General features: G+C 44.1%; 1 protein-coding gene across 2 annotated transcripts in view; it reads left to right on the plus strand.

The window, feature by feature from the left end:
* Positions 1-23,286, plus strand: part of chd7 (chromodomain helicase DNA binding protein 7) — an 81,765-nt gene extending 58,479 nt beyond the window's left edge. Inside the window, exons 15-41 of one of the 2 annotated variants that reach the window (XM_015380894.1) lie at positions 48-191; positions 280-378; positions 464-632; positions 719-935; positions 1,239-1,434; positions 1,858-2,025; positions 2,295-2,474; positions 2,579-2,689; positions 4,695-4,906; positions 7,304-7,503; positions 7,891-8,050; positions 10,069-10,158; positions 12,670-12,773; positions 14,370-14,499; positions 14,714-14,829; positions 15,993-16,413; positions 16,521-16,729; positions 16,955-17,914; positions 18,141-18,301; positions 18,700-18,954; positions 19,086-19,256; positions 19,336-19,569; positions 19,647-19,862; positions 19,966-20,106; positions 21,337-21,441; positions 21,522-21,699; positions 21,781-22,736. In XM_015380894.1, coding sequence (XP_015236380.1) covers positions 48-191; positions 280-378; positions 464-632; positions 719-935; positions 1,239-1,434; positions 1,858-2,025; positions 2,295-2,474; positions 2,579-2,689; positions 4,695-4,906; positions 7,304-7,503; positions 7,891-8,050; positions 10,069-10,158; positions 12,670-12,773; positions 14,370-14,499; positions 14,714-14,829; positions 15,993-16,413; positions 16,521-16,729; positions 16,955-17,914; positions 18,141-18,301; positions 18,700-18,954; positions 19,086-19,256; positions 19,336-19,569; positions 19,647-19,862; positions 19,966-20,106; positions 21,337-21,441; positions 21,522-21,699; positions 21,781-22,736 — 6,303 coding nt within the window. Of the gene's footprint in view, positions 1-47; positions 192-279; positions 379-463; positions 633-718; positions 936-1,238; positions 1,435-1,857; positions 2,026-2,294; positions 2,475-2,578; positions 2,690-4,694; positions 4,907-7,303; positions 7,504-7,890; positions 8,051-10,068; positions 10,159-12,669; positions 12,774-14,369; positions 14,500-14,713; positions 14,830-15,992; positions 16,414-16,520; positions 16,730-16,954; positions 17,915-18,140; positions 18,302-18,699; positions 18,955-19,085; positions 19,257-19,335; positions 19,570-19,646; positions 19,863-19,965; positions 20,107-21,336; positions 21,442-21,521; positions 21,700-21,780 lie in introns of both variants that reach the window. The other variant, XM_015380896.1, reaches the window with a different exon arrangement.
* The last annotated feature ends 679 nt before the right edge of the window (positions 23,287-23,965 follow it).

Here is a 23,965-nt window from a genome sequence, read left to right on the forward strand (position 1 = left end):
TTTAGATCAGCTAAATTTGTATTTCCTTTCTCCACTTTGTCCTCCAGGAACACAAAGTCTTGTTGACAGGAACTCCTCTTCAGAACACAGTGGAGGAGCTCTTTAGCTTACTCAACTTCCTGGAACCAGAGCGATTCCCATCTGAACAGACTTTCATGACTGAATTTGGAGACTTGAAGACTGAAGAACAGGTAATGCGCACTAACCAGTACATGACTCTGGACATAATGGTGCAAAACTTCCCATTATAGGCTTATTGATAACCTTGTTCTCTGTCAGGTCCAAAAACTTCAAGGCATTCTGAAGCCCATGATGCTTAGAAGACTGAAGGAGGATGTGGAGAAGAACCTAGCCCCCAAAGAGGAGACCATTATTGAGGTGGAGTACTTGGAGATCCAAAGGCCTTCTTCCTTTTGGAAAGCTTTCTTACCTAAATTAATTGATTTCCTGATGTTATCGTTAGGTGGAGCTGACCAACATCCAGAAGAAATACTATCGGGCCATACTGGAGAAAAACTTCTCCTTCCTGTCCAAAGGAGGCGCAGGAGGAAGTGGATCAGCAAGTGTCCCCAACCTTCTCAACACCATGATGGAGTTGAGGAAATGCTGCAACCACCCCTACCTCATAAATGGTGCAAACTCTCTTCCTTAAGAGTGGTATGATGCTGAAGTGAATTGGTCCAGAATGACCTTTTAGTCTTTCCTGTCTGCTTTGCAGGAGCGGAAGAGAAGATCATCGAGGAGTTTAGGGATTCCCATGGCGGCAGGACTGATGTGCCAGAGATGGCTCTTCAAGCTATGATCCAGGCGGCTGGGAAACTGGTGCTCATCGACAAGCTGCTGCCCAAACTAAAAGCGGGAGGACACAGGGTTCTGATTTTCAGTCAGATGGTCCGCTGCCTGGACATTCTGGAGGACTACCTCATCCAGAGACGGTGAGATCAGAGACAAACATGGTCCAAGTGTCAGGATCCCAGCTGGCTTGAAACAGTTTTCCTGTTACTAATGCTGAGATATGAGAGCCGTGTAATCTGTCCACCTAAAGAGGCAAAATGTGACAAAAATGGAAGCTTCAACTTCTTAAATTAGTTGATTGCCATAAACATTAGAATTCAGGTCATTTTTACAAGTTTTTCCTAAAAGTGAACAGAACTAAAACTTACAGATTGCTGAGTAAATTTATTTTTCTTAACCTTACTCCATGCTTTTTTTTCTTCATACTTTTAATTTATTTACAGATATCCATACGAACGAATAGACGGCAGAGTTCGGGGAAACCTGCGACAGGCCGCCATCGATAGGTTTTCCAGACCAGACTCGGACCGTTTTGTCTTCCTGCTCTGTACCAGAGCGGGTGGGCTTGGCATCAACCTGACCGCAGCAGATACCTGCATCATCTTTGACTCGGACTGGAATCCTCAGAATGACCTTCAGGTATACCTTCCCCCCCGACACGTGATCGCCTCTTAGTGAATAATATGCAGAACAGAGAATGAAAGATTTTGGCATTTTATTTAATGTATGCACAAATAGACTTAATTTTCAGAAATGTAATCTATTAAGACTATTAATCCCTTTGAAAAGCACAGCATAGAGAAGATAAAAACAAGATAACCCTGCATTAAAATATTAGATTTTAGAGAATATACCCTATTTTTGGTCTACATCCATCCAAGCATTCATTATTTGCTTGTCCTATCACCTCTTCACCCATATGTCCAGTCTCTTCATGCATCCATGTATCCATTTATGAATACAGATTAGATAATTAGTCTTGTGTTTGAGTGCTAAAACCAGCATTAAAAAAAACAGCAGCTTCCTCTAAAACGATGCATCTCTGAACGTCCGCTCCACCAGGCTCAAGCAAGATGTCATCGTATCGGCCAGTCCAAGTCGGTGAAGATCTACCGCCTGATCACCAGGAACAGCTACGAGAGAGAAATGTTTGACAAGGCCAGTCTGAAGCTTGGGCTGGATAAGGCTGTTCTGCAGAGCATGAGTGGAAGAGAGAACGCAAACAGTGGGGTGAGTCCCACCACACCCCGTCACACACTCTGTATCCTGGCCAAAAACGATTTCAGTTTATTTACAGCACTGAAGAACGAAAGCAAATACAGTAAAATAATACTGAACAGTAATGTCAAAAATCAGAATGTAAACAGATGCTCAAAATGGAGCTGGAGGTATACAGCTTCTGTCACACTTCCCCTTACTGTGGCTGGACTTTTGAACCTCTTTAGGTTCTTGGAGCTCCTCTAGATCACCACGAGAAATAACTCCTCATTGTTGTCCAGGTCCAGCAGTTGTCCAAGAAGGAAATCGAGGACCTACTGAGAAAAGGTGCCTATGGAGCTTTGATGGACGAAGAAGATGAAGGCTCAAAGTTCTGCGAGGAGGACATCGACCAGATCCTCCAGAGACGAACCCACACCATCACCATCGAATCGGAGGGCAAAGGCTCCACTTTTGCTAAGGTGAAAAACCTTGGTGCTGTTTAACTTGCTTCCTTTCACTGTTCACTCTGCCTGGAAAGACAAGCATGTTATATTTACACAAACATGTTTCCCCCTCCCTGCAGGCCAGCTTTGTTGCGACAGGAAACCGAACAGACATTTCTCTGGAGGATCCAGACTTCTGGCAGAAATGGGCCAAGAAAGCAGAGCTGGACATGGATGCCATCCATGGCCGGGTACGACACAAACGGACACTTGTGTTTTTCCTTATATCGTCTTTATAGTTTAAAATCTCTTTTATCAGTATCTGGATCATGTGCTGCTGTGCACTACCAGTCAGCTGGCTGGAAGATCAAAATTCTCTCACTAAATGAATCTGGCTGTCTAACGTTAATTTGATCTAAATTGACTGTGTTTATTATAAACTTAAGCTGCGATATAATGATTGTAAAAATCTGTATGTTGGATTAGTTTAGCAGCGGTAATGTTCTTTTCTTTAGAAAAATTGGCTTTTTTCGGATAGAATTATTTAGGGAATTAATTCTTTTGAGATATTGAGCTGGAGTTTAGAGCTCAGTTTAGATGTTTGTTTAGTCCTGAGCTCAGTTTAGTCCTGAGTGCTACTTTTAAAAGAAAAATAAATCATACAATAAATCATATAATTTATACAACAATTTCCATCCAATTAAGATAATTTTTTTTGCGTGGATTTTAAATTGTTTCGTTTAATTAATGAAATGTTTTATGTTAAATTGGTTGAAATGTTAATTAGTGGAACCAATGTCTGAAGTTTTTCTACACGACTTATCCATGGGGATCCCCTGTGTAACGTCAGAGTTCATTTACCAGTAGATAAACATTAACATGGCTGTTTCTCGTGGCTCACCAGTAGCTCCTGGGTGTCATAACTTCTGCTGCTCATCATCAATCATTTTTTCCTGTCAGAATGCCTGTTTATCCCCATTTAACCCGCAGTACTGCCACGCTTTCCTCTGGATCTGCATTTCAAGACCTTTAAAACACCTTTTATAACTCATGCAATCACGTCTGAACCACTTGAAAACATCTTACCAAGTGCTTAAAATATTAAACGAAAAAGATAAAATAAACTACCGATGCTGATAGATTTTCAACTTTTCTGTAAATACACTAAAATAAATAAAGGGGTGTTAAAAGCAGAGGTCCGCATGATGTGAGAATTTTCTATAAAACATCTGCTGCATGTTGGTGCTGTTGTAGGAACCAACAGCACCGACTGTGCGCATCTCCTCTTGATAAAGTGGGGTCACTTTGGTAAATGTTGAGAGCTCTCAGCAAATACTAGGAGGAAGTATTTGAGACGGTCAGAGAGGAGGAGACAGACAGGACAGGGAGAAGCACACAGAGAGGAATGGAAGGAAGGGAGGAGATTAATATTGACGGTTGGGAATCTCCTCTCTTCCTTAATTACCCATGTTTCCCTGCTCTCGTGTGTGTATTTGAGCGAGCGAGCGAGGAAGAGTAAGCTGCTTAGCTCCACTTAACAGAGCGCAGATGCCTTGAGGCTACAGAGATATCACTTAGGCTTGTGCTCACACATGCACACACAGAAACAAGGCCTCCATGCCTTTCTTACACGCTCACTGCACGTTCTGCTAACTGGAGTCTTAATATTCCTGCTTTACTCACACCCCCTCCACCCTCGTTATATCATTTTCTTTTTTTTCTCTCTGTGTATTTCTCACTTCTCTTGTTGAGGGCCCTCCTCTGAAACACTTAATCCACCTCTGCGAGCTTGAATCTGGGCCGTTCCCCGGGGATTTCTTATTGTGCGGCGTTGAAATGGAAATGACTGCAGCTCTGTGATAATTGTGGAACTAACCACGGCCTTGTTTGCACATATTAATGGGACTGCTAGGGAGTGAAAAATCTAATTAATTGAACAAAAATGTAATTCATTAGACAACATAATTAATGCCAGTTTATGTTGGAGCTAGACAGCAAATTTCCCAATATCAGGGACAAGTATCCAATTAATCAGATCTTATCCTGTAGATGCCATGTTTTGGCAGCATTTATGCTGGTTATAGGAGTCAAAATGGGTCATTTTACAGGAGCACAACAGAAGGCTCTTTGCATAATGTTACGGTTGGATTTAAGGCCGTCTGTAATTAAACCTAGAGGTTTGCTACAACAAGATACAAGTTACCAGAATAAAAGCCTATCAAGGTTCAGGAAATACATTTTGATTTTTATCTTCAGAACACGCTGGTGATTGACACACCAAGGGTGAGGAAGCAGACGCGGCACTACAGCAGCGTGAAAGAGGATGACATGCTCGAGTTCTCCGAGCTGGAGAGCGACGACGACGAACCCAGCAAGCCTTCTACCAAACAGCGTCGACCTCAAGACAAAACCCAAGGCTACCCCAGATCCGAGTGCTTCAGGGTGGAGAAGAACCTGCTCGTCTATGGGTCAGTTTCTACCAGATACTTATCCCGTTTCTTAAATTTCCATGCATTTTGAACAGGTTGTCAGTTTTATTCTTAAGGTTTAAAAGAGAAACAGACCCACAGCATCCCGCATCCTCCACCATGGTTAACAGAGGGCTTAAAAGATTTATACAGCCATTTTAAACCTTAAAAAGAATCAGCTGTCAGCTAAATAAATGCTTCACTACATTAAATTTAAAGGAACTCTTTGAGAAGCCAACAGCTGTACCACTTGGACTGTTTAAAAACAAACATTACTTGATTTATTTAGTTACTTTTAACCCACTGATTATTAAAAGTTCTAAATATGAACTTAGTCTGTTGCAACTGGAAATAACCTCAGCTAGTAAGATTTTAAACGCTGTTACATTAATTGAGTTTATTTGCTCCCATGGTGATCTAATTCAAATATTAAGTCTCAAAATTTGGGCAAGCTCATATCTGTTTCTCTCTTGCCTCTTTTCTTATGTGCTGCCGTTTTGTATGTTTTTTTAAAATTATTTTTAAACTATTGTTTTTTCTTCCGACATGATAAAAATGGCTCAGTGATTAAAAAATGTTACACAGGTCTCAATTTAAACCGATAAGAAAGACATTAACAAAAGATGGCAAAGAAAAGCAGTGGCTGATGAATCGGCCAAAGCATCCCTGTATCCGATGATACAAGACAAACACAGCTGGCCGATGTATCAAACTATCTATTACCGCTACCTTTGCCTTTATTGTAAGGGGGAACCGGATGAGAACTGCAAGAGACCTTCAGAATGACCTCTAGCAGGCCCCAAATGTGCATGTGTCTACACAAACGGCTAGAAACCGACTCCATGAGGACGGTATGAGGGCCTGACATCCACAGATGGGGGTTGTGCGAACAGTGCCTGCAAAATCCTCCAGCATGACAAGTTTTGCTAGAGTGTGGCTGACGCACTCGAGCATGTGGCTGGAGTGTGTCAGCAACTCCTGCCAATTGAAGGCATTGAAGCTATGGAATTTCCCGCAAGTTCCCCAGACCCGAATCCTGAATCTGAATGAACACATCTGGGACATCATGTCTCGATCCATCCACCAACATTACGTTGCACCACAAATGGTCCAGGAGTTGGTGGATCCTTAGTCCAGGTCTGGGAGAAGATCCCTCAGTAGAACCATCCACCACCTAATCAGGAGCTTTCCCAGGCGTCGTAAGGAGGACATGCATGGAGGCCACACACAATACTAAGCCTCAATTTGACCTGTTTTAAGGAAATTACATGAAAGTTGGATCAGCCTGTAGTGTTTTTCCGCTTTAATTCTGAGTGAGACTCCAACTCCAGGCCCCCATTGGTTAATATGTTTGATTCCATTGATGATTTTTATGTGATTTTTTTTGTCATCACGTTCAACTTTGTATAGAACAAAATATTAAATGGGAATATTTGATTCATTCACATCTAGAATTAGGGTTCCCTTTATTTTTATTTTTTTATCATTGGGTTATACGCACTTATTTCTCAGAAACCTAAAATGATCAATCTCTGTAACAGAATCATCTTAACCGAGATTCATTTAACGTATAATAACTGTTCTAGCTGACGTTCTTGGTGCAGATCTTAATTATCTAGTGAGCCCTTCCATTATCATAGCTCACTTTGTGTGGGGATGTGTGTAAGAGGGTGAACAGTGATGCTAGTGAGACATCACCATTGTTATTGTTACAGTCTAGTCTTGTGGCCTGAGGCTGTAGGACACAAAAACACACTGTCTGAGTGGGCCCGTCATCTCTGGTCAGCCATGTTTTTTTTTTCTTTATAATGTTAATTTCTTTCTGTAGCCCTCACCCTCCATTTTATAAAAAAAGACAGACTCACATGCTTCAGTGAATATTGAGAAGTAGCTGTAAAAAAAGGAAAAACATGAAAGAGGGAAAACCAGAGGAATCCACATCAGTCAGTGGATCTTTAGTTAGTGGGTGTAGAAGGGCTGTGATCCATGAAAACACACACTCAAAGGGATGTTTGGGTGGAACTGGTTAGCTGCCAGTAATCATTAAGTCAGCACACTGGTTAAATGTGGTTTGGGGATCTGAGCACTGATGGAAGTTGGAGAGATGGACTGATAGGGAGTGAATGTGGTGGATTCATGTGGAATATAATATTGTCTGACTTCCTCAGTATTACTCCATGAGAAGGATTTGTTAAATTTAGCTGGAATCTTCAAAGGACGATTGACAATTCTATTTAGATAATTTCCTTAACCAGAGAATTTTCTCTTTTCTTGCACAACACCATATTAGTTTGCAGGCAACAGCTACATTTTATCCGTTACTTTTTTTGCTTGAAACTAGTTTTTATAAAGATTTGCGTTTTCACTGGCCGCTTCTTTTCCCATGTGCCCGTTTAGGTGGGGAAGGTGGAGTGACATCCTCGCTCACGGTCGCTTTAAGCGTCCCCTAAAAGAGGCAGACGTGGAAACGATCTGCAGGGCTCTCCTGGCCTACTGTCTGCTGCATTACCGTGGAGACGAGAACATCAAGAGTTTCATCTGGGACCTGATTACCCCGAGTGAAGACGGGACCACCAGAACGCTCACAAATCACTCTGGTAGGGTGTACAATCCTGCTGGTTTTAACCCGTAACCTGTACTCACTGTAAGAGAAGTCTGAGGCGGTTGGCTCTTCCAAAGGGAGATAAGCTGAACCAAAAGTATAATTTGTGATCTTTAATTTTAAAACTGCAAACAGGCAGCTAAGTTTCTCTACAAAGGTTGAGTTTGAACCAGTAATGTGAGGTCAAAATATGAGGCAAGACGGGGGGATTGAAAATGGCAAATTTAGTGGTTTGTTGAAACTATAAAGATGAGTCTTTCCTTATCTATATCCTTTAAATGTAGTTAAATATAACATATACAATTTCATTTGTTTTTTGCCAGCTTTTTGTATGTTAATGCATTTTTTGTAACAGTCCCTCTCTGATTTTCTGCCTCTCCAGGTCTCTCTACTCCAGTTCCCAGGGGCAGGAAGGGAAAGAAAGGGAAGATGACTGCTCCTCCTCCTCAGACGCCACGAGCTGATTGGCTGGCCACCTGCAATCCTGATCATTTACTACAGGAAGACAGTTATAAGAGACACCTGAAACATCACTGTAACAAGTAAGGCTTTGATAAATAGCTGCCTTCAAAAAGGGTTATGTTACTTTGAATGATTTTAAAAACCCTGTTAATAGGGAATAAACTTGTTTTGTAAATATGAAATGGATCTGTGGCAGATGTGTCGGTCCCAGGCTGTGCATCTAAAACTTCTGTGGTCAGCTCTCTCTCCTGTCGTCAGGGAGATATGCTTCCTTGCCCTCCAAATTCACTTCCAGGAATTTTTTTTTTCCTTCCCTCCTTCTTGAAGGAGAAGTTTGTGTGTGTCTGGCTGTGTTCCAGCCCAGGTGCTATGCAGGCAGACCTGTTGGAAGTGGGTAAAAGACGTGCACCAACACAGACACACACATACACACACATGGGGGTGATTATGTGGTGCCATCTGCTAGGCTGGAGCACAGCGTTGTGTGGCTAATCAGGCCTGGCACATTGATGGATGAGCACACACAGCCTGCCAACAAACACACACACTGCAACTTGTTATGCCATTGATGCACACACACACAAACGCAGCGAGGATGAGGTGCAAAGGCCTGTCTTCACCCCCCTCCTTTACTCCTCTCCAAACTTTCTGCTCCCCTCCTTCCTGCTCAGCTCCATCCTTTCAGTTCTTCCTCTCTGCCTCAGTCTTCCCCCCTCTCCTCCTCTTCTTCCTCTGTCTCTTGTTCCAACACTATTACTTACTGGTGACAAATCTGGTGACAAATGTTTACAGTGAAGCAAATCTCCCAGATACTGAGCAGTGCTGCCAGTGTCACAAGATCATATCTGCTGTTGCCTGGAGGGATTCATTTGATTTCCGGAGGAAAAACTCGAAATGATCTGTGATGCTGAACATCTGTAATTTGTATCCAGAGGAGACGTCTGATGACAGCAGCAGAACGACATAATCAGTGTTATGACAAATTCCACTATCACATACCTGGGCACAATGAAATTTGAGCGCTTTGATAAAGTATTCACACCCTGGAACAATTTGCATCACATTAATCACAGAGTTGAAGGTTTGTCAAAGGGATATTAAGTGATCAGGACAAAAGAGCATAACTGTGAAGTAGAAGGGATGCATGGTTTTCTGCCATAAAATGCATATTTAATCCATTAAAGTCACCCCCTTTTACTAAAAGTAAAGTTAAATAAAATCTAATTTGTTTGAACAACTGGCTGCAGCTAACGATTATTTTGAAAATCAATTAATCTGTCGATTCTTTTTTGATTATCCATTAATCGAATGACCAAAGGTTGATTAAAGAAGATTTTAAACAGCTTTTAAACCAAATTAAGCTAAAACTGTGTCCTTAAAGGACTTGATGATAGAGCATATTAATTGACAAAATAGTTTGTTTTTGTTTTTTTACCTAGAATGCAATATCTTTAAATATTGTTTTACAATTTAGGTGTAATAGCTGCTCTTAATGTGTTGTTCTTTCAGGTTAAGGCATGTTTTAGAGTCTATACTTAAGTTAACAATTAACAGATTACTAAATAAGTTAAAGTTATTACAATAATAGATTAATGACAATTAATCTGATTCTTTTTAACCCCCACTGAATACAACTTGTTTACTTGGACAACTCCATATTTTTAACAGGTTTTTTTTTTATATATATATATATAATTAAACTAGATTTTCCTGCGAGTTTGTAAATGTGTTATAAATAATAATTGGTATATTTTGGATTTAAAGAATGGATATTTAATGTATTTAAAAAAATGAAAATAAAGCAGGTTTATCAGTGTCAGTCCATCTGCCTGCAGTTTTTATAAATTTTGTTTTGTTTCTTTAGATTGATCTTTCATAAATGCCCTGAAATCCTCTGTTTATACTTTTGAAATATGATAAAAAGCTGATGGAGCTCTGGAAGCGATCTGGAGTTCTGTTTTTAGGACCTGTAGTTGTTTTACACTTTAGCTAAATACAAGATACTGTGAAAATGTTATAAATGAGTGAAACATTGTCCAACTAGTCAATCTGTTAAAAAGAAAAACATCTCTTGATTTTTTCTTTTTTTCTATTTCAGGGTTCTGCTTAGAGTCCGGATGTTGTATTACCTGCGACAGGAAGTCATAGGGGACCAGGCGGAGCGCATCCTGGAAGGAGCTGACTCCAGGTTGGTGGAACTAAGAACTTAAAATCTCCTAAAATCCCTGTTTGATTGGGGAAAACTGTGTGAATAACCTAAAAGATGCTGTTCTGCTACCATAGCGCTCCTGTTTACCCATATTGTTCTTCACCTTGTGTTCTCTTTGAAGACGACAGCTCGATGTTACCTAGAGAGAAAAAGATCCATTTTCTAATGCAGAGGAATTTTCCTGGAATACGACAGGCAGTTTTAAAAGCTAATGGACGGGCTCTGTAGCTTACATGCGTCAGGATATAGAGTCAAAAAGCAGATATTTTTAGGAACAAGTGATGAATTATTACTAAAGTGTATTTCTGTGTGTGCTACTGCCCTCTTTGGCGGAATGCTTCCTATTCTATGATTTTATCTGGAATAGATCGGCTATTTATCACAGTTTGACCTATTTAGAAGGGTTTCATTTCTCCAAAAAGAGCCATCAAGCATCATACATGTGAATTTTAGAGGAGGTGCTCACCTTTCCTGCTTCCTTCATTTCCTCTGATGACCCCCTCCTCTGCCTCATCCTTTTCCTCACTTTACATATTCCTTGCCATCTGTCCATTTCTTTCTTCTTCCACAGTGCTCTTTAGTCTCATCTCCCATCCCCCCTTTTACCCTGCCACCCAGATGTGAATGCATTTATAATGGGGAGCATGTGCACTCAAAGTTCTTCCTCTTCTACCTCCTCCCCTTTTTTTTTTCCTACCCCCCACTCAATGGCTACTGTGACAGACCCAAATGAGTGTGCGCTTGTCGGCGCGTGCCAGACGAGAGCATACGGGGTGCCATCGTGCCAACATATGCCAGGGGGATTTAGCATGCCAGTCTTGGCGCGCTCACGTTTCGTGTGTGTTTTGCCAAGGCCAGGCATGCTGCTGTTTGCAGAGATAAGGGGCTGTTTCTCTGGTTTCTTCTCTCCTCCTGTCACCCTCTGTCTCTCTGCTCCCATTGTGTTCCGTACCCTTTCTCTACATAACTGGCTGGAAATGCTATTCGCTTTCCATAATGGAGGATATTTGTTTTTCTGATGCCTAAACATGGAGTAATTGCACAAAGTTTAATTGCATGCATGGTCAAAAACCAGATGGTCTTGGTTGGACTCTTAGAGCAGAGGTTCTCAGACTTTTTAACTATGGGAACCATCTCGGTAAATGGAAAGTTTTCCGCCCTCATATTGTTTTAAAACGGCCCGCAGTTTTTTATCCAACTACACTTCATCAATAATGTATAATGAGGGTTATCTTTTGAGTTTTCTTTCCCCTGAATCCAAAATTTCCTATTTTTATTTGTAGAAAGTTGAGTTTTAAACAGTAAATTTACCAAATTCCATCTAATATGGCAGTATTTCCATATTACAATAAAATATGTGGTGTTTACTGAAAGACAACTGTTGGTACACATTTTTTTTCCACAAAAAAAAGCATTCACACAGTGATTTAAATAAAAAAAAACTCCTTTAGCGCCGCTACAGAATAATGCTTTGCCATATCATAATATGAAAAAATAACCCACTATGTTCATATAGTCAGTCTGACTTCATATGATAGCAAATTTCCAAATCAAAGTACATAGTTTATAAGTAAGTTCAATATGCTAAGCACAGTTTCTCTCGAAAGCAAGCACACCCCTTAGCTGATGTCAAAAGAATAATATGATGTAATAAAGAGCAGGCTTTATTCAACTTCTATAACGGCTATAAATTTGCTGTTTTTAGGTATCTTTATAAACAGCTATTACTGTCCAAACCACTGATTACAGGAGTGAGTACTGTCTTGGAGATGTGTTAGGGGTGGTTACTGTCATGTGGTCACACCTTGAACTAAAGTGGTTTATGCTCCACTTTCTCATGTTAGCATTCATCGTTTCCTTTAGAGAACTGTAGCTCTCCATAACCAGCAGCCCAAACCATCACACTCCCTCCACCATGCTTAATTGTAACCGTGACATTCCTCTTTATACTCCTCTCTTTATACTCCATTCCTCTCTGCTAGTGTTTAGAAAACTGCTTCCAGACTTTCTCTGTAGAAGAGGTTTCCCTCTGAGATGGCAGCCATGCAGACCAGTTTCATGCTATTTGCGGCACAAAGGATCAGATTTATTATCGGGCTTAGTTTGGACATTTTTACCCAGGATGTTTTAACTTTTGTTACCAATGGTTTAGACACGAACAGATGTTTCTATGCATACCACTAAATCAGCCTTAGTACTATGAGTAGTAGTTGCACCAGTTTCTAAGCAGCAGCTGGAAGGTTTCAATGGTTAAACTAGTATGATTTAGTTAGTTTTCTCAGCATGTCTTAGAAAAGGAAAATAAAAAAAACCCCGAAAGTTTTATGTGGTATCAGTATGTAGAAACAGCTTAGTTTTTTTGTTGACTTAGTTTAAATCCAACCACATGTGATTTTAGCTTTGATTAAAAAACTGTCAAACTTATTTGGTGTCAGAAGACTTATTAACAGTGGAGGCTGATAATAACATGGCACCATCTTCCTCCCTCAGCGTGTTGGATATCTGGATCCCTCAGCCGTTCCACGCCGAGGTCCCAGCTGACTGGTGGGACACGGAGGCTGACAAGTCCCTGCTGATCGGCGTCTTCAAACACGGTAACGGACACACACCTACAGCCTCTCGCTTCCCCCTCAGACACACATACAGCTGCATGCTTGGATAATATCCGCCCCTTCACACACACATACACTGCGGCTTCCAGCAGAGCAGGCATCACGCAAGCAGCTTCACACACCGGGTGAGCGCTCATACCACCCGCTCGTCCTGCCACCAGTTGATTGGTGTTGCTATGGGGATGGCGGTATGCAGCTGGCAGGCTTAGAGAGCAGTTGGGAGCTTGATTGATGGCTGTTTTCACCACTGGCTGCACTCCCCCCAACACACACAGAGTTACAGGTGTTGACTTGTAAACAAACTTAACCTGCGTTTCTCTATCAAACTTATCAGTTAACCCTGCAGGTTGGGCTTCTTTTATAGCTTTCAAACCTTGCATTAAAATGTGACCAACCAGGGGTTGATGCGTTTAGAGACGATTTGCTTTATATCGAGGTCCTCATTCATATTAATTTGGAATAATTGTCATAATTTTTTGCCGCCTTCTATGATTCAATTAGGGCACAATATACACACTCACACACAAGCACACACAGCGCAACACAAAAGGCCTCACCCGTAGTTAATCATAATCCTTATTCACCAGGGAGGCCCTTCAGGGGGACTAACACACGCATACTCACCAAGCTTTGTGCGCAGACACCAAACAACGCTCGGCACTCACACACAGAGGAGTGATGGCCTATAAAGGCCCCGATGATTAACGTTTGGCTGTGGGCGCAGAGCTGAGAGAGGGAGACAGAATGACGGTTGGGAGCGATGCCTTACATCTTCCTAATGGAAATTTGATGGAGAGAGAGGAGAGATGAATGAAAGGTTAAAGAGATGGCGGGGTTGTTTTCCTCTGCTCCTCCTCTTCCTGTCCTCTCCTATTTCCCCTCTTTCTGATTTTCATCCCCTCTCACATTTTTCCCTTACATTTTGCTCTCATTCCTTCCTCCTTTTTTCTTTTTTTTTTTCCCTCCTCTCCTGTACTTCCTGACGCGTCTCAGTAGGATCTGCACGTTCTAATCTTTTCTGCCTGAATGCTCCTAACGGACAAACACGCAGAGCTCCTCACAGCCAGTAGCTCACTTTCACAGGACTCCATGACACACAAAGACGCTTCACTCCTCTTCCTCTCTTGCTCATTCCCTCCCTCCTTCCCTCCCTCACACAAACAAGCACCTGCAGGCTCCCTTGGATCGGCATACGCACACAGCGAACAGAGGCCGGCGTATACACACACACTCATGGACGCTGTGTATTGTCAGCAGCTGGCTCCTGGGGTCTGCCCTTCTGCTGCTTTCTATTTTCTTTTTTTTCTTTTTTCTCCTACGTGTTCCTTCATTTAACATGGACGCCATGTGCATGTTTTTGCCTCCACTGCACTCCATCTGTTGAACACTAAGCTAGAAAGCACAACTTAGATTCAGATCCTTCTTTCTAATAGTTGGCCTTCAGCCCTGGTTTGAATGAACTTCATTGGTGTTGCTGAAGTAAACGGGGTTGATGGCAGACTATAGCCTCTAGCACGCATTCAGAGCTGTGTTCCTGCCTGTCATACTTACCTTTTTTTATTGTTGTTTTCTCCTCAGGCTATGAGAAGTATAACTCCATGCGTGCTGATCCTGCCCTGTGTTTCTTGGAGCGAGTGGGTATGCCAGACGCCAAAGCGATAGCCGCTGAGCAGAGGGGCTCTGACATGATGGCAGATGGTGTTGAGGGGTAAGACAGCAGGCCTTAGCCACCAAAAAGCAGCCTTTTACTCCTGAAAGCTTATTTAATATACGTGTGTAGAGTTTTGTCCACATTTATTTTTGCATGGACTGAATTAAGGCTTTGTTTTTTCTGACTTTAGATATTTTTTTGCTCTGTAGTGAAACATCATGACATCTTGTCATTAAAAATAGTCTGATAGTCTGATTCTTTATCTCTACAGGGAGGATGAGGATCCAGAGTACAAGCCGATGCGTATGCCATTTAAAGATGACCTGGACGATTTCACCAACTCTCCGCTGGATGACAAAGATGATGCAGTTGAAGGCGAGACTGAAGGTGATAAGATGGACGTTGCAACAGGAATGGGATTTAGTTTAGTGGTTTAGTTTTTTACCTTTTTCAGCTCATAAGTTCTGATAAAAGTTAACCTGCTGTAGATTGTTCTCTTCTGGCCTTCACATTTGGATGAATCCATGTTAGATCGAAGGTAATGGCTTCTCTGACAGCCGCCAAGCCTGAACTTAATTAGCTTAAAACAGGAAGGAAGGTTGTGGATTTCTTGGACTAACAGTTAGCCTTCAGCTTCCGGGTCCAGGAAGGATTTATTCTAAATAAGGACACAAAGAGTTATCTAGTTATAAGAAAGGAAAGTAAATGACATGAAAATTAGGGATTTCCTGATTTGACAAAATCAGTCCGACCTTAGCCACAAAACTAATATCTGATTTTTTTTCTGACATTTACTGCTTCTGTTAAAAGTTTCTGTAAATCTGGTTAACTTTACATGACTGTTGTAGAGGGGGAGTGGTGGCCTAGTGGTTAGGGCATAGAGCTTGGAATCCTGTGGTTGTGAGTTCGAGCACCACTCCCACAGAATGCCACTCTGGGTCTGTGAGCAAGACCCTTAACCCCACACTTCTCCCTGGGTGCCGAACAATGGCAGCCCACCGCATCCCCAAGGGGATGGGTTAAATGCAGAAAGTGAATTTGTCCAATAAACTTAAATTATTATTATTATACCTTTTTTGTTGACTTTTGTTCCCTCTTTTAGTAATCAAGCCTTTTCTAACGCTCTACAGTATAAAAATAAGTAATAAAATCTTCTATGACTCATACTAATATTGGATCAGGTCAATATCGGCATCGGCTAATTTCTCAAAGCTGTAATATCGGTACTGTTTCGGAAGTGAAAAAGTTGTATCAGTACAGCCTTAATGAAAATTAATGACTATAATTTGGGATTAATGACCATTAATAAGTAATTTATTAACTCAGCACCAAACTACAGGAAGGAGAACCCTCTTATTTTTCTTCAAAACAAACCGTTGAATCTTAGAGCTTAGCCTCTTAAAGGCATCACAGTATTTTAAGATTTTCACAGCTGGAGGATTGGATTAGTCAGATTTTAGTCAGATCCAGTAAGGGAAGGTGAAATGTTTGTTAAACGACTGCATCATGTATATGCAGCTAAATATATTCTGTCTTTTCCTTCCTTGTAGTGAAATCAGGAGAAAACAGCCAAAATGTCCCCTCTGTGGGCGGAGCTTCTGGCTCCAGCGAACGACTCTATTGGCCAGCGGCCTCTGCCCTGACGGCCAGACTTCGCCGCCTGATCACGGCTTACCAGCGCTCCAACCGCAGAGAGCAGCTCCGTCAGGAGGCGCTCAACAGACCTGACGGTCGGCGGCGCCGACGCAGGGAGTTCCTGCCCTCCATCGCCATGGTTCCTGAAACGGGAACAGGAACGACATACATCCAGGATGGCACAGGGATGTTCATGACAGAAGGAAGCCCATATTTGGCTAAAGGAAATCCTTATTTTGCCAAAGGTACTCAGTTCCTACCAGAGGCTTCGCCTGTGATGACGGCCAGCTCCCTGATGTCTGACGGATCGCTGTATTATAGAGAGAGGAGACAAAGGTACCGTTCAGCTTAATGGATGCTGAGAAAATGTATAGAAATGGTTTGAAGGTGAATCTAACCATATTAATACTCCATGCGGATTCGTCCATATCTTGCTTTCTCAGATGGACGCGTCGTGAAGAGGCAGATTTCTACCGTGTCGTTTCCACCTTTGGAGTCGTCTTTGATACGCAGCGTCAAAAGTTTGATTGGACACAATTCAGAGCGTTTGCCCGTCTGGACAAGAAAACGGATGAGAGCTTGGAGAAATATTACTACTCATTCATTGCCATGTGCAAACGGGTCTGCAGAATGCAGATCAAGACTGAAACGGGTAAGAGGAACTAAATGATCAGAGCACAAAAATCCCCACCTTACACAACCATCTTTACCCCTGAATTTGTTCAGTTCTCTAGTTAAGCGCTTGTTTTTTGTTTTTTTTTTACATGTCAATAAAATACCTCATAGTCGGTGGTTATAATGAGACAAACTGTGGACTGGGATGGGAATAATTTAACAATTGTTCATCTTTCTAAGTTAAGCCTGTGATTTTTCTCAGAACTTCCAGACCCAACCCTGATCATCGACCCCATCACAGAGGAGCGTGCCTCTCGCACCCTGTACCGCATTGAGCTTCTGCGCCGCATCAGGGAGCAAGTCCTTCCTCACCCGCTGCTAAATGAGCGCCTCAAGCTCTGCCAGCCCTCTCCGGACCTGCCCGAATGGTGGGAGTGCGGACGCCACGACCGGGACCTCCTCCTGGGGGCCTCTAAGCATGGCGTCAGCCGTACGGATTATCACATCCTAAATGACCCTACCTTGGGCTTCCTGGAGGCCTACCAGCGCTTCACAAGTCAGCGAGGGGCTGGTGCTGGAATTGGAGCCCTTGGAGAGCTCTGCAAAGCTGGCATGGGGATCACAGAAACTGCCTCTGCTCCACTTCTCACCGCTGCAGAGCTGGAAAGTGCTGCAGCTGCTGCAAAAATGGCTGTTGATGCTGCAAAAGAGGAGGAAGAAGGGAAGGATATAAAGATGGAAGAAGAGAAAGCAGAAATGGAGGTTAAAGCGGAAACCGAGGAAGGAGGTTCCAGTAACATTCCATGTATGAAGACTGAACCCCTTGAACAGAAGGGAAATCAAGATGTTGATGAAGGGAAAGATGAAGCAGTTGCTTCACCAATGAAGGTCGAAGCTGAAAATGTTTTGCCAAAGGTTGAAAAAGAGGATTACGAAGTAAAACCAGAAAGCCAGACGTCGGATCAAGACCCTGATTTGGCCAAACAGAAGAGCAGCACAAGTCCTGAGCATCATCAGAATGACGTCGGCTCCGAGCTCCCAGAATCCTCTGCTGAAGCACAGCTTGCGCCCAAGACTGCAGAGGAGGAAGATGGTGAGGAGAAGGAGACATCGGAGTCTCTCAAATCGCCAAAGTCTGCTGAAACAGTGAAAAGTCCTGAGGAAGAAGAGGAGGAAAGGATGGATGAAGATGACAAATCAGAGAAGTCGTCTCAAGCTGAAGGTAAAATGTATTTTGTTTTTATTGTGACGCTCCTTATTTTTTTTAGCTCCTCGTCATTGCTGACCCTCACCCTGAGCTACAGGCCTATTTTTGCCGTTTCCTCCTGTGACTCCTCAGTTTCTTAATGAGCATCCGTTCCAAGAACAGAATAAAATGAGTTTGGATCCCTTGATAACAATTTAAAAGATCTTTTTTTAAATGTGTGACTTTATTTCTCTCCTTGCAGCGATCACAGGGCAGAAGAACTTCGACGAGGAGAGCATCGCTTCTCTGAGCACGTCTGTCCGGGACGAGACCAGGGACGAGTTCTGTCCCGACGACTTGCAGGAACCCTCTGTGTTCCACGCCTTGCAGGACCGCACCTATGGCTTCTCATTCTGGCCAAAGGTAAGCTGCCGAAATAAACGCTTTCACAAAGTTAAAGGCTGCTGATACAGCATAGGGTAATTCTTTGACAATCTTAAAAGTGTCCAATAGTATTAACAATTTTCCATTTAAACCACGTCGGACTTTAAAAAGGATCAGAAACATTTAGAGAACCAGGCAGAGCATTGTGGGTAATATTCTTAGGTTTTTGTAAAGCTCAGGTACTCCTAGTGATATGTGTGGTTAGAACAGGCTAACAGCTCTTAAACAAATCTGATTTTTGTCTCTAATGAGTCGATGTCTGAACTACCCAATCAACTTCTGGGCACCTTTTTAGTTGCTACAGCTTTGGTATGAGAGGGGGCTTAGTTTTATATACAGAGAAACTGATTGTTTTTTTTTTTCTCGCCATGTTTTAGGATCGAGTGATGATCAACAGGTTGGATAACATTTGCGAGACGGTCCTAAAGGGAAAGTGGCCCGTTAACAGACGGCACATCTTCGACTTCCCTGGAAACCTCCTGCCGGGCCACGGCTCGGCGGCAACAGCCGCCGCCGTAGCCATGGTGAGTGAGAGCCCGCTGCAGAGACGAAGCCTGGCCGAGCTGACGATGGCTGGGATCCACACGCCGTACAGCGGGAGCGAGGAAAAAACGCTGTCTCCACAGGTGCATGTGAGTGTTGACGTAGATGATAACCTTTAAACAGAGCGTTGAATGTCATTCTGCTTTTTGTTTGTTTGTGGTTTCATTGGTGCCGCTTTTCTGTTAGCTTCTGTTGAGTAATGGTCTACCTGTGGCTTCAGGAGGACGCTCTGAGTTTGACGGTACCTCGACAGAGGAGGAGGAGGAGGAAAAAGATCGAGATCGAGGCCGAGAGAGCAGCGAAGAGGCGTAATCTGATGGAGATGGTGGCTCAGCTGAGAGAAAGCCATGCAGCCGCAGAGTCTCAGAACCAGGCCATAGACCTCACTAAGGTGCTCAGATGATCTGTATTTTCTATCCTTAGGAGCTGTTAGGAATGTTCATGTTGATTTACAGAGTGTTTCCCATCAGGGTGTGCACCATCACCACAAGGCTGCTCCCTCTCTGGCCGGCTTCCCCAGTGCCTTGATGACAAACCCTTCCCTCAAAGCCCAAATGGATTTGCTGCAGCAAGTCCCACCCTCTGCTCACAGAGCCAACGGCTCATTGGACGCTGACCTGCCCATCATGAGAAGGAGGCGGGGCCGCAGGAAAAATGTGGAGGGCCTGGAGCTGCTGTTCATGGGCAACAAGAGAGCAGGGGGGGTATGTGTCAGAGAGACTGTTATTTATTCACAGCTGCTCCCCAGAGCAACATTTAACCATTTCTCTCTCATTTCCAGGATGATGCTGATGGGACAAATATTCCAGGAGGGGAGGGGGTTCAGGATGCCCCCCAACCCCACAGACCAATCAGTGTCCCTGACCAGAGCCCCAATGCCCACTCTCTGGCCTCCGGCAGCCTGGAGGAGGAGGAGACGCCAGTTTCTAGCAAAGACCTTGGAGAGTGGCTGAGACAGCACCCCACGTACACCATGGACATGACTGGATTCACACCAGTAATCACTCATTATGCACAAAATATTTATTTATTCTTCATGTTGCCGTATGGCAGGAACAGGCTTTAAACCGTACCTTCCTGTTTCATATTTTATTTTACAGAAGAGCGAGGAGATGCTTTTATCTCAGTTCTCTAAGCCCAAGCAGAAGCGTCATCGCTGTCGAAATCCCAACAAGATCGACATCAATACCCTGACTGGGGACGAGAGAGTCCCTGTGGTCAACAGACGGAACGGACGGAAGGTAAAGAGCAGATTATACTTCTGCAACCGCACACATGAACTGTCGCTTGGGTCTGGTCGTGAACCAGTTTTGCTGGTATGCTTCTGCACCGTCGGTCTGGAATTTCTAGGGACGCACAGCAGTTTCCCGCCAAAGTGCAAGGGGGAGCCTAATCGAGAACTCGCAAGAACTTAGGTGGCGCCAGCGGGAGTGTTTATCTTCCAAAACAACAATGGCGCGTCTGCAAGATATCACGGTCTCAGAGATTGAGCTAGAGTTGCTAGAGATTAAGAAGAACAGGTTCTGCTAATGGAGTTGGCGAAAAGACCGATTAACCTTTTGTCGTAGTTGTCCATTATTCCTTGGTCTTTAAAAATGGCGCGCCCCGGCACCGAATCGGGAAGGATGACCACACAGACAGCAGGAAAGGCATACCAAGGACCAATCACGGCTGCACACGTCCGCTTGAGGTCTGCTTTGGTTTGCGAACATCCGATGCATTGTCAGGAATTTTTTAGGTGTGCGACGACGGTTGCAGAAGATTTGCGCAGAGACAGATTTGACGGTTGCAGAGGCTATGCGTTCGAAGTATAAATTGGCCTTAAGACAACAGGCAAAAGTATTAGTTGGATGAAGTTTTTAATATTCTTTAGAAAAAAACGGCCTACAAAGTGTAGCATGGAGTTTTTAGCCTCTTCTGTGAAGGAAGGCTCTGAACCAGATGAGACATTAATCAAACATTCTGGTCTACATGTAAACACTTTCTAACAGTTTGCATTAACCTGAACACGCTCTCCCAATGGGGAAACATGATGATAGCAGCATGATGCTGTTTATAAGGCTTCTCTGAACGGGTTAAAGGGTTTTAGAGGTGGTTTAAACCCAGTTAGACCTGGCAGAGGGCTACAGAGAGGGATGGAGGTTCACCATGCATGGCCTCAGTCACCATAGATGTTCAGATTGAAGCTGTTTATGGGTTTGAATGGTCTATTTGAAGTCCAGACTTCAATGCAATGATGAAAAAGGAGCATAAAATTAGAGCCTTTAGATGGACAAAGCTGATAGAAAGCTGCTCACTATTCCAGCTAATGACATTTCCTGTAGTGTATAAAATGTCAGTTGTTGTTAGATTGCCCATCATTTCTAAGTGATCTAAAAAAAATGTGGTTTTAACATAAGATGTGAAAGTTGAGCCTGTTGAGATGGCATGTTTGTTTTTCCCCTTTATTTATTTCTCATCCCTGTTTTTAGATGGGTGGGGCCATGGCTCCACCAATGAAAGAGCTTCCCAGGTGGTTGTTGGAGAACCCAGAGTTCTCCATCGCTCCTGATTGGACAGACATCGTCAAACAGTCGGTGAGTATCTACTGGGTGCTGATTCTGTTGGAGCTTGTTCTGAGATTTTATTCTGACCACAAACCTCCTCCACCTCACAGGGTTTCCTCCCAGAAGCCATGTTTGACCGCCTTTTGACTGGCCCTGTAGTCAGAGAGGAAGGCGTTCGTCGTCGAGGACGACGACCCAAATCTGAAATAGCAAAGGCAGCCGCTGCGGCCCAGGCTGCGGCAGCTCAGGCCGCTCAGGCGTCCCTGGCTTCAGCCGCTTCATCCGCAGGTACGCTCCTCTCCCTACAGCAGCGCTCGCATTCAGACGCTGCTCTACAGCTCAGCCTGAACTCTGCATGTTTGCCTTTAGGAGGAATCAACCCTCTGCTGCTGAACAGCCTGTTTGGAGGGATGGACCTGTCGTCTCTCCAGAGCCTCCAGTCTCTTCAGCTGGCTGCTGGTCTGATGGCCTTCCCTCCTGCTGACCCCAAACAGTCCGCTGCAAACGCCGCCGCCGCCTCCATGCTGCCCCTCATGCTCCCTGGCATGGGAGGCCTGCCCAACATGGCCGCCGCCATCCCCAACATGTTCAGTCTCGGAGGGCTTTTTGGAGGCAACCTCGCGGCTGCTGCCGCCGCATCCAACGCCTCTTCTGGAAACGCCAACGGAACAACCGAGGGAGAGGGAGGACACGGGGAGGAGATGGCGAAGAGGAAGAGGGAGGCAGACGACAAGGAGGCAGGAGACGACGGAGACGATCTGGGAGAGGAGGACGAGGAGGAGGAGGAAGAGGCAGCAGCGGAGGGAGATGAGGATGGAGTGAAAAAGGCCAAGAAAAGGAAGATGGAGGGTGAGGTTGCTTCAGAGAAAAAGGAGAAATCGGCCAACGCCGGGGATCCTAAGGTTCCAGCAGCCGAAGCGTCAGCAGAGGCTTCTGTCAATGGCGACACTGCCGCCCTGCTGGCCGCTGCCGGCATGTCTGCCAACTCCCTGGCATTCAACCCCTTCCTCCTCTCCACCATGGCCCCTGGCCTGCTCTACCCCTCCATGTTCCTCCCCCCGGGGCTGGCTGGGCTCAGCCTGCCGGGCTTCCCCACTGCCTCCCTCGCCGAACTGCAGAGCGCCATGGCCGGAGCGATGGGAGAAAACGCCTCGACTCCCAACCCCGCAAGAGATGAGGAGAGGAGGGAAGAGGGGAAAGCTGCTGCAGAAGAAGAGGATGAGGAGGGAGAAGAGACGGACTTGGCAGAGCAGAAAGAGGAAGCAGCAGCGGCGGCGGCAGCGGAGGAGTCGGCGGCGTCTCCACAGAACGGAACGAGTGACTGAAGTGGAAAACAAACTAACTGACTGGCCTTGAACATTTCCTCCATCTGTTGCACGTTTACACGCCTCCAACAGAAATATCCAAACTATTACAAACTTTCTTTTTGTTTTTGCTTTGACTTTTGTTGACTATTTTCTGTTTCTCTTTTTGTTTGTTGTTTGACCAGGTGTATTTACTATGCGTCAGAGAGGCCCAGGTGTGTTTGTATTAAGTTAAATCTCTCTGATCGATAGTGTAGTCAGGGAAAATCCTCAGCCGAGCTCGGCTTTTCTTCAAAGACTGTTTCCTCCTCTCTGCTCGGTGCGCGCCGTGAACTCCGCGCCCACCTCCTTTTTTTTTTTCTTTTTTCTTTCTGTTCCACAAATAGGACTTCACATGTTTCCAATAGTACTATTATTATAATTAATATTATTGTTGCTGCTTTCAGCTCTCCAGTCATTTATGCCTCCCTCTCCTTTTGTCTGGACTGATATGTTGTTGCTGGCAGCATCTCATCCGAAACGAGAAGAAGCTTCTCATGCTTCTTCTGACAGCAGTTCTCAAGAAAAAGAAGAAAAAAAAAAACGCATTACAGCTCATCCTGCTGTCTGTCTGATAAAGCTGCTGCAAAAGGAATCGATAGAGATGCTCTGTGTTAGAGCAGATGTTTTAAGTTCTCACATATCAGATCAGGTAGACTGATGTAAACCAACCAGATTCTCTCTCAAACATCCAGACTTATACTTGATGAAGAGCAGCACACATTCAGGAGGCTACCACTACACACTAACCCCTTGTAGGTCACGTGACTGTTTCTCCTGTTGTTGTTTTTCTTTTTCTCTTATTGACTGTAGGCGTGTTGTGCGCACGTTGAATCGATACTGTTAAACCCAGTCCCACACTGAAACCCAGTCTGGAGTCTTTCCTACTGCCACATCCGATTGGTCTCTCTCTCTCTCGGCTTGGAGGCGGCTGCTGTCTGATCGGTCTGCCTCGTGCTGCCAAAACGTACCCGCTGCTGTTCAGAAAGAGGCCTCGGTGAATGAGTTTTAAGCATCTGGCCGATCATGGATTTAAAACGGGGGAGGGGGCAGAAGAGATTCTATGTTTTATTTCCTGGTCGCAGCCTCCGTAAAGTTTTCTTTCAAGCTTCTTTCACATCCCTTTAGTTCCAGACTAGGCGCTGCTCCCTTCTAGTCATCTCCTTTTTTAAAGACTGTTGCTCTAGTCACACACACTGACACCACAAACA

The sequence above is a fragment of the Cyprinodon variegatus genome, unplaced genomic scaffold (genome assembly GCF_000732505.1).
Source record: "Cyprinodon variegatus isolate N-32 unplaced genomic scaffold, C_variegatus-1.0 Scaffold224, whole genome shotgun sequence".
In the NCBI taxonomy this organism is placed as follows: Eukaryota; Metazoa; Chordata; class Actinopteri; order Cyprinodontiformes; family Cyprinodontidae; genus Cyprinodon; species Cyprinodon variegatus.